Consider the following 10742-nt stretch of genomic DNA (forward strand, 5'->3'; position numbering starts at 1 on the left):
AATAGGGGGTATGAAGCTCACCTTGTTTGAAGCTTTCGGTTTTTGAGGAAAAGAATGGAAGAAATGAAGTGATGTTTCACTCTAGCACCCTTTGATGATGAATTCGAGTTTATGGAGTTCTAAGACACAAGTTTATGATTTCATGAGAGTTAAGAGGAGATTTTTGAAGACAAGAAAGAGTCCAAAGCATGGATCCAAGCATTAACTTACCTAGATAATGATTTTGGTGATGGATTCTCCTTGTGAAGCTCTTGATTCACGAAAATTTTGAAGGAGGAGGGAGGAATGATCTTCAAGACTTAGAGAGATTGGAATTGAATTTTTGTGATGTGTGTGTGTATCCTCGGCCAAGAGTGAGAGGGAGGAAGAAGAGATGACCTTTGAAGTGATATGCATGGAGATATGGGATAAGTTGCATGGATATCCAAAAGACAATAATGAAGTGGCAAAACAAAGTCAACTCTCTTCCTTTTCTTGGGTTTGGGCCTTGGGCCGAGATTTTTGGAAGGGAAAAGGAAAATTTTGGGCCTTGCTTCTAAGCCCAATTTTAGAGTTAATTTGGGTATGTTTTAAGTCTAAAAGAATGTGGTAGGATTTTTATATTTTTATTGGACTAGTTTAGGTTATTCATGTATCAAGGCTTTTAATTCATTTCATTCTAGGCCCAACATGGCCCAAAATGTTGAAATAAATTAGTGTGGGTCCAATTAGAGCCCAATTAGGGTTCTAAGCCCATGATAGTCTAATTGGAAGCTTATTGGTCCATTTGGATCCAATAAGGAAGTCCTAGTCCAAAATGGACTTAAACAAGGACTTCTAGGGTCTCCAATTGTTTGATGACTATTTGTAGTACTTGTATGATGCCTTTGATTGGAGTTTTTGATGTCATAATAGTAGGTGTCAATCGTGTTCTTAAGTTTTGGATTCACATTAACTTGAGTGTATAGATTACATAACACAAAATTTCCAGTTGTGACAAAACATGTTCTAACTTTAATTAGACATAATAGCAAAAGATTACTTAGAACTACAAACTAAGCTACAACATGTTTTCCCTTCTGTTCACTCCCCTTTCCAGCTTCACTAGGACCTCCCTGCCCCTTGCAAGTCCTAGCATTGTGACCTTTATTGTGGCATTTGCTGCAGGTAACTGTCAAGTGTTTCCTACTTAACTTGGTACTTTGAGTTGGCTCATCAACTGCCCTCTTCCTTTTTTTCTTTGGCCTGCCAACCTATAAACAAATTTATATGGTTACATATTAACAAGTTTATTAAATAGTTTCAAGTTAAATTATAAAAAACATGTATGACAACAAACCTGTTTGTGATGTTTGGGTGGGAGAAGGGTTGTTGGACAATCAAATCTAGGCCACATGCTCCTTCCATTTATTAGGTCAATTGTGTGTTGGTACATAGCATTCCATGTACTAAGCCAATAACATTTGCTCACCCAAGCCTCAAGATCTCCACATTCTGACCCATTCTGCATCTTATCATACATTGCAGCAATAGCATGCTTGCATGGAATACCTATAATGTCCCATTTCCTGCAAGTGCAACTCCTCTCTTTCAAGTTCACAACATACTGCTCCATCCATAGACCAGTCACTTGATATTTATCAACTCCATTAAATAGAACCCTCATCTTATTTTCGTCAGTCTTATTGTTTTCTAAGATTGTTGTTGCAGTTGTACTTAGAGAACCTTTGCATTTGTCTAGCACCTTATGAACATTTACTATTCTCTTTGTGAGGTACTCTCCAATGTATTCTAAACAAGTGATTATAGGCTTGTCCCTTGCCTCATCTAATTTTGAGTTAAATACCTCACACAAGTTATTTGTCAAACTATCAGTCAATGCCCTTCCCATATATATAAAACCAAACAATTAATTACTAAAATCAGTTATGAAATATCTTAGTGAAAAGAGTATGATACTTACCAGAGAAATGGGATCTTGCCCAATGTTTTACAGGAATTTTACTTAACCACTCATGTGCTTCTGGGTTAAGCTTTTTCAGTTTCTCCATAGCCCTATTAAAATTTGGTATGTTGTATACTTTTCCACAACACCATACTGCTTCCCTCAATTCATCTCCTTTGTGCTTCAATTTCATGTTGTCATACACATGTCTTAAACAGAACATTTTCTCAGCTGATGGAAATAACTTCTCTATTGCAACCAAGATTCCATGTGAGTACAATTAAAATAAGTTAGTAAATGAAAAAAAAAAGGTAAAAGTTGTTGAAGTTAGAGGGTACCTTTTGCCGATCTGAAATGAAAGTGAAGTTAGATGAAGAATTCAAATCTAAGTCACCACCCAAGTGTTCCAAAAACGATGTCCAAGAGTTAATATTTTCAGTCTCTACAATAGCATATGCAACTGGGTAAATGCCATTGTTCGAATCAAGCCCAACTGCAGTAAGAATCTGTCCTGGAAAGGGACCCTTCAGAAACGTACCATCAAATCCAAGAAAACCCTCAAACCTTTTTTAGATCCCTCCTTCAATGGACCTAAGCATATATATATATATATATATATATATATATATATATATATATATATATATATTCATTTGAAGATCCTTGTTTCAGAACACAAATTGGGTTCAATTTCGACATCTATCTTCACAGTTGTTCCTGGATTCTTTGACTTCAATTCCATGAAATATTCTCTCAAAACACCATACTGCTTTTCATAATCACCATAAACATATTGTTTTGCCATAGCTTTCGCTCGGAATACGTTCATGTTTGATATTGAAAGTGAATACCTTTGTACTAAGTCCTCCTTTAAAGCACGTGTAGGGTTCTTCGGGTTACTTTCAACTTGATGCAATATGTTGTTAGCTAGAAACTTAGATGAACAAGCCCTCACTGTCCTTGTTTTCAAACAAGAATGACAATCTTCGTATGTTTTGACAGTCCAAACTTGTTTCTCGTCTGCCCTAGATATAAAAAGCACCCATGGACAAGTTGTTTTCTCGGAAAGTACTAAATTACCCCTACCTTTATTACTGTCATCAATCAATTCAGGAACAATACACCTACACTTTACCCTAACTATTGTCTTGTCATTCTTTACATAATGTAGATCCCTCCTTTCTTTTACAGAGTAGTTGGCAATAACTTCTCTTATTTTTTCCTTTTCCTTGAACGTCTGACCAATCTTAAAAGCTTTAGTGTGAACCTCACCGTATGAACAAGCGACTGGTTTTAGAATAGACATTAACAATTTCTTTCTAGGCTCTTTTTCACTAGCAAATGACTCAAAGACATCATTATCTAAGACTTCTAAAGGTTCATCTTCAATGTCTTCATGTTCCTCTTTATTATTGTTTGTCGGATCAGGCTGGCCCAAGTCAATGTCTTCATCCAGTACACTACATAAGTTGATCATGTTCACCTCCACATCATTTATCAAAGGTTCCTCATCAGACACTATTTTTTTTGCATCATGCTGACTATCAAATTCACTTTAGTCTGCAGTATCCTCACAATCATATTCATCATGTACAACTGGATCATTATTCATAATTGGCTCATCATATTGATCATCTATGATTGGCACATCATTCATAATTGGCACATCATTCATAACTGGTTCGTCATTCGTAACTGGTTCATCATTCAAAACTGTCTCATCAATCATAACTGGATCATCATCCATAACTGGCTCACTATCTTGTATCACTTGTGAAGGTCCATCAAATGTTCCATATGGCACAATAGACAGGGAGTAGTCTAATTTTTTCCTAGAAGATCCAACAACTTTTCCCTTATTTTGGTTCCTATCTAGTTCAGGGGATACATAAGTAACCAACTCCTCAATAATAACCTTAGTGGGGGACAAAAAATAACTGTTAACCCTTGTATGCCCATGCTCTATGTAGATACTTAAAAGATTATTTTTTTCCACATAATTTGACAATACAATGAACATCCCCATCATTTCCTAGAGGTAATAGACCAAAGTCTAACTCTACTTTTGGAATAAGAAAATGATAATATAAAGTTTGTCCTTCTACGTACCCTATTTCTCGAACCATTGTATCCAACTCATGCACAGAGAAAACATCAATATCTACGAAGTCAACATAGTCTATTGTTCCATCTACGTACCTTCTCCCAAGGCTTTTTGTGAATATCCGACCATGATGGATTTTCAGAGTGAAATAGTTGCTTATTCCCTCTGAAAAAAAGAATAACAAAAAAATTTTCAAAAATTTGGGCATAATATCAAATCGACAAAATCAAAGATCACTTTAGTAAGTCACTTACGGTATATCCTTTCCAAATCATAGTTTGATGCTTTCGTGTATTTGGAACGAAGTGACCATAACGTTAACACCATTATCGTTTTCAATCGACAGATGATCCTCGCCTTGTGTTCTGTTGGAGAAGATGAAGATAAATGCGAAAGGGTAATGGGTAGCTGGGGAAGATGATCTTTATACTTAATTGCAGAGTTCATGCGTATATTATGTGCATAATGATTGATTATTAGAGTGACTGCAAGATGAAAAGACAAATTTACCCCTTCACTAACGGTTCAAAAGTGACGAGGTTAGGGTCAAGGACCAATCGCGCAATTAAATGAAACCTTAAGGACCATTCGCGTGACTTTTTGCTAGAAAGTCTTCAAAGTGCGATATTGTGTAAACCATAGGGATTAGGGAACAATCTTGAAATTTTGTCTAAAAATAATAACTTATTATTCATTTATCATTTTCATTTTCTTTTAACAAATTATTATTATTATTATTATTATTATTATTATTATTATTATTATTATTATTATTATTTATTCTTATCTTTATTTATTCATATTTGTTTTTAGGGTTTAAAAGTCTTTTAATATTTTTGCCGTCATATTCGAATATACGATTTCATATACTTTTTTTTTTAGTTTTGTTCGGTCACATTATATAATATTTTTTTAAATATATTTTGCTCGAATAAATAAATTAAAATAGAACCTCGGATAAATATCAAACATCAAATATAATTATTTAATTTTTTTTATTTGTTTTTCGTTTACATCATTCGTTTATATGTTTTATTTTTTTTATTCAGCTTTAATAGGTTTTATTATTACTTTTTAAACGAATAATCTTAAATATAAGAAAAAACAACTATTATATCGCAATAACAACTATATTTTAACAATTATTAAGAATAATCTTAAATTAAATCTACCACTTATTAATACTCATTAACTATATATTGTTGAAATACTAAAAAAAATTCCTCTTGTATTTTAATTTGAATCTATTTCTTTTGTTAAAATAAATATGTAGATAATTTTTTATTATTTCAAACAATATATACTTAACTAGACAAATTTACACGTTGTGCGGCGCAGGTAAAAAAATATATTGTTAAAATGTTGAAAAATATATATTGAAAATGATGTTAAGTAGTGGGGCATAATATATATATATATATATATATATATATATATATATATATATATATATATATTGAAAATTACATGTTGTGCGACGAATTCCCACGCTCCATATTTATTATATATATATATATATATATATATATATATATATATATATATATATATATATATATATATATATATATATATATATAAATTGAAGTAAGGATGATTGAAATTAACTTTTTTTAAATAGAAAATGATATAAACTAAAAATATGTTTTACCTGTAATGGATAAAAATGTTAATATTAATTAACTTTTGATAAATTGATAGTTGGATGGAGTGGGAAGAAAATGTTCAATAAAGATGTCGTAGATAGTCACAGACAAATATGAATATGTAATTACTATCACAAATCTCACCAAATTAAGTTATTTTACCGAAAGTCAAAATGGTTTTTGACCCATAAAATGAAAATGGGTACCAATAGCAACACCGGATATTATGCCATGGGGTTCCATACACATTCGAGTCGCAGAAAAGCTTTTACTAAATTAAAAATCATTGATTGATATGAGCTAGTAAGTAAAAGGGTAAATTACACCAATTGTCCCTCGTGCACATGCCAGAAAGCGTGTTTAGTCCCTATTTTTAAAAATTAACTCGGATCGTCCCTCGTTTGGTTAAAAGTTGCATGTTTCATCCCTCGTTAGTTTAAAATTGCATGTTGCATCCTTTACCAGACATAAAATTACTATATTACCCTTATTATTTTATTTTTAATTTAATTATGAATTATTTTGTAGTTTAAAAAAATAAAAAAAAAATTTCATTTCCATCCCACCCAACCTTCTGTTATCAGCTCACAAATTAATCACTAAGACCACCATTCCTTTCCACCACCACCGGAGCATCGACCACCGCCATCGCCGGAGCACCGATCACCACCATCACCAGAGAACTGTCCAATAGCATCGTTGGAGTACCACTCACCACCATTTTCGTCCTTCAAAACCACCGCATCTCTCTCCTCACCTTCCTTCTTCTCCAATCAGATAAACATTCTTCTTAAATCTGATACTCTCTCATCCCGGATCTAAGATCTCCGATGATGATGGTTTCAAACCGTCGAGTAGGATATCGAGGATGGTTTCAAACGACGAAGATATGATAAAAACAATGAAGACCTGATAGAATCAGTGAAACCACCATTGGGAGTCTTGAGAGAAGATAAAGGGTTGTGATCCTCGTTCTAAAGATTTGGGTCATTCCGATCTATTATGTTTCTCTAGCGAAATCACAGTTGCAAGGTCATTCAGATCGGTTCTTTTTCTCCAGCGAAACCATCACCGATTCTGGAATCCGGTGCTCGTCTTCTTCACCTGTGCGTCATCATCGTTCTCCATCAGCTAGGGTTTCGAGATCGATGAAGAAGTCGTTGACACATATAAAGATCAGAGAAGAAGGTAGGTGCAAGGTTCAGATTGAGGAAAAAGTCATCAAAATATGTTCAAATCGATATCCTTCTTCAGACGCATTTATATCCCGATTTCCATCTAGGGTTTCAGATCGAGGAAGAAGGCATGTGTAAGGTTTTCATATTATGGTTTGGTTATAGGAGGTGTTGGCGGTGATAGATAGTGGTACCGGAGGTTTTGGCAGTGATAGGTGGTAGGGGATTATCTGTGAAAATTTTGGAGCTTGGGAAATGGAAGGGGAGGGGTGGGCATATTTGTTTTATTTTATTTTTTCTTTTTTAATATAAAAATGATAAAGAAATAAAAGAAAATGAAAAATAAATAATTAATGGTAAAATAGTCATTTCATGTCAATAGAGACTAAGTGTGCAAGAAAAAACAAACACAGGGATGACCCAAGTTAATTTTTGAAAATAGGGACTAAACGTGCATTTTGACATATGCACGAGGGACGAATGGTGTAATTCACCCTAAGTAAAAAGATAAACATAAGCATGAAACCTGAATCTTATATTAAAGAGCTAGCGTGATGCTGGACATCGAATATAAAATTAAAATCCCATCCGTTTGGTTATAAGAAATTAGGGTAACCATTATGTTATGTACCAATGTACTAGTGGGTAGCAGCAGTACAATATAAAAGACAAAACCCCCAAATAATAGAGTTCTGTGTGTGTAGCCAATTAGATTTCGCAGATGAATAAAGAGGCAGTGATATAGAACAAGAGGGCATGGAGAATCCCTATGCACACTTTTGTAGAAAGAGAGCGAGAAGAAAAAACCACCTAAATTATTAGTTTCAATCGTCTTTCCTCCTAAATTTAGTATACTCTTTGATTCTCTCTCTGATCTGAAGAATAAGATTCAATCTTTTTATAATCACATCAAGCTAGATCGAAGTGGGTGTCGTCGGAAATGTCTGAAGATGACGGTGGTGGTAAGTTGAGAAACTCCGTTACCGGCGCCGGACCTGAACCCGGGGAGTTTTTCACGCCGTACCCAGATCAGGTTCTTGAAAACGTACTTGAAAACGTTTTGATTTTCTTGAAATCACGGCGTGACCGTAACGCCGTTTCGCTCGTCTGCAAATCATGGTACCGCGCGGAAGCGTACACCAGATCGGATCTGTTCATCGGAAACTGTTACTCTGTGGCTCCACGTCGAGTGACCAACCGATTCAAGAGAATCCGGTCGGTTTCTTTGAAGGGGAAACCCCGGTTTGCTGATTTTAGCTTATTGCCGGCTGATTGGGGTGCGCACTTTAGCCCTTGGGTGTCTGCCTTGGCCACTGCTTATCGTTCGCTGGAGAAGATCTACCTGAAACGCATGTCCATCACCGATGATGATCTCGCCATGATTGCTCACTCCTTTCCGAATTTCAAGGAGCTTGTTTTAGTTTGCTGTGAAGGTTTCGGAACGAGTGGACTCGCAATTATCGCCAGCGAGTGCAGGTAAATCTAGGGTTCCAAATTTCATTCTTCTCACAACTTAACTTAGATCTGTTTACATCACTCACTCATACCTCGATCTGAAATTGATACCGATTTCGGAGTAACAATTTAGTTGATTTCGCTTGGAATGTAATGAAGATTGATTAATTAAATGATGTTATCTTATACCTTCATTTTGCAATCAGAAATCTTCGTGTTCTTGAGTTGGTTGAAGACGACGTTTCCGACGATGAAGTGGATTGGATTTCTTTCTTTCCACCAGAGGGTACGACCCATTTGGAGTCATTGAGTTTCGATTGCGTCGAAACCCCATTTAATTTCGAGGCCTTAGAGAGACTAGTAGCAAGATCACCATTGTTAAAGAAGCTTAGATTGAACCGTTACGTTTCGATAGGGCAGCTTTACCGGTTAATCCTCCGGTCACCGCAGTTAACCCATTTAGGCACTGGCTCCTTTGGCACGCTGGGTATCATCGGTCAACAAGAGCCCGATTACACCTCTGCTTTTGCTGCTTGCAGATCGATAGTTTGTCTCTCCGGCTTCCGTGAAATCACACCTGAACATCTACCGGCGCTCTTACCGCTGTATGCTAATCTCACCTCTTTGAATCTCAGCTACGCTAGCATCGAACCCCACCAGCTCCGCCCAGCCATCCGCCACTGTCATAAACTACAGGTTTTCTGGGTAAGTTTTCCAAACTTTGTCGATACGAAATTCTGAAAAATCTTAAAAACACTTTTTTCCATGTATTTCTTCCAGGCGCTTGATTCCATCTGTGACGAAGGACTTCAGGCGGTGGCGGACACATGTAAAGATCTTCGTGAGCTTCGGGTTTTCCCCATAGACGCCTCAGAAAACGTGGAGGGCCCAGTCTCAGAAGTAGGTCTCCTTGCTATTTCCATCGGGTGTTCAAAACTAGAATCCATCCTCTACTTCTGTCAACAGATGACAAATGCAGCGGTTGTAGCCATGTCCAAAAACTGCCCGGATCTTGTTGTGTTTCGTCTGTGTATAATAGGAAGATACAGACCGGATCGGGTCACGGGTGAGCCCATGGACGAGGGTTTTGGAGCCATTGTGAAGAACTGTAAGAAGCTGACCCGTCTAGCTGTTTCCGGGCTGCTGACCGACCGGGCATTTAGCTACATCGGGCAGTATGGTAAACTGGTGAGAACATTGTCTGTGGCTTTTAATGGGGACAGTGATACCGGGTTGAAATATGTTCTTGAAGGATGCACAAATTTGCAAAAACTGGAGATCAGAGATAGCCCGTTTGGTGACTCGGGTTTACAATCCGGTTTGCATCATTTCTATAATATGAGGTTTGTTTGGCTGTCATCATGTAGGGTCACCCGCCAAGGGTGCATGGAGATTGCTAGAATCCTGCCCAAATTAGTGGTGGAAGTTTTTCGTAGGGATGAGGATACAGATGAGGAAGAAGACAGGGTGAGGGGCGATTTCGTCGATACGCTTTATATGTATCGCTCTCTCGATGGCCCACGACCCGATGCACCACAGTTTGTCAACATCCTTTGAATTTTATATACATTTTCAGTTATACCCGTTTCAAGATTCGTGGGTCGCCTAATGATCCTCGCAACCCGGCTGTCTTTTGGCTTAGAACATGAGTTTTTTCTTGCCATAAAAGATTTTGGATCTTTGAGGTGGGTATGGCCATGGGAGAAAGATTTTAAAAAAAACAAAAAGCCATCTTGATTTGTCTGTTTGATCCTAAAAAGTGGTTAGATATTTTGAAAGTTTGTGAAGTTTCTTGAAGAAGCAGAAGGGTAGATGATAATGAATTGATGATAGTATTCTTTAATTTGGTAGCAGAGACCTCTAAAATCTGAATCCTGTTCTTCATGTTGTATTCAGATGTTAGGTTTTTTTAGATTCATACCTGCACAAGGTATATCATGTCCTCTTAATGATACATTCATATCTTCTTTATTGGAATACTATGTTTTCAGATATCTTTTGGTAAAAAAAAAAATCACTTAGATCCGTTGGAAAAATCTGGATTGGGTTGGGTGCTTTTTTGTCCCAATAAAAGAAATGGCAAAATATTGAGAAATGTATCAGTTTTGATGCATCAAGTACAAGCTGTCAAGGCATATTTTGTTTGACTTGGTTCTTGAATGTCGTATCTTTCTGTTGGAGTACTTCGTAGGAAAGAAAGAAAGGTGGATCTTTTTCTTAGAAGGGAAAATTACCAAATATCGAGCCAAGTACAAGTCTTAATTGCATAAAGTACGAGTTGTTGTAGCTTAATTGGCATCTATTTTCCATTATTCTAAGTACAAATATATTATTAAACTATTATTTAATATAAAATTGTTGTGTATTTATAAGCTCCCACAAAATTAGATTGGGATTGGAATCCAATCCTACCACAATTAAAGTCTTCAAATTTGTTT

The 10742-nt window shown here is 36.1% G+C and overlaps 2 protein-coding genes across 2 annotated transcripts; one reads left to right on the forward strand and one right to left on the reverse strand.

Moving 5' to 3' along the window:
* Window positions 1–1034: 1034 nt before the first annotated feature.
* On the reverse strand, window positions 1035–2117 carry LOC145047489 (uncharacterized). The gene is made up of 3 exons (XM_078995768.1): window positions 1943–2117; window positions 1451–1806; window positions 1035–1232 (listed from the first exon to the last, which is right to left on the reverse strand). Exons 1-3 carry the CDS (start codon window positions 2115–2117, stop codon window positions 1035–1037), a joined length of 729 nt encoding a protein of 242 aa, XP_078851894.1.
* Window positions 2118–7454: 5337 nt separating this feature from the next.
* Window positions 7455–10296, forward strand: LOC145018974 (F-box protein FBX14-like). The gene is made up of 3 exons (XM_078976715.1): window positions 7455–8325; window positions 8511–9009; window positions 9085–10296. Exons 1-3 carry the CDS (start codon window positions 7790–7792, stop codon window positions 9859–9861), a joined length of 1812 nt encoding a protein of 603 aa, XP_078832841.1. The 5' UTR covers window positions 7455–7789; the 3' UTR covers window positions 9862–10296.
* The last annotated feature ends 446 nt before the right edge of the window (window positions 10297–10742 follow it).

The sequence above is a fragment of the Lactuca saligna genome, chromosome 1 (assembly GCF_052625555.1).
Source record: "Lactuca saligna cultivar CGN05327 chromosome 1, ASM5262555v1, whole genome shotgun sequence".
In the NCBI taxonomy this organism is placed as follows: domain Eukaryota; kingdom Viridiplantae; phylum Streptophyta; class Magnoliopsida; order Asterales; family Asteraceae; genus Lactuca; species Lactuca saligna.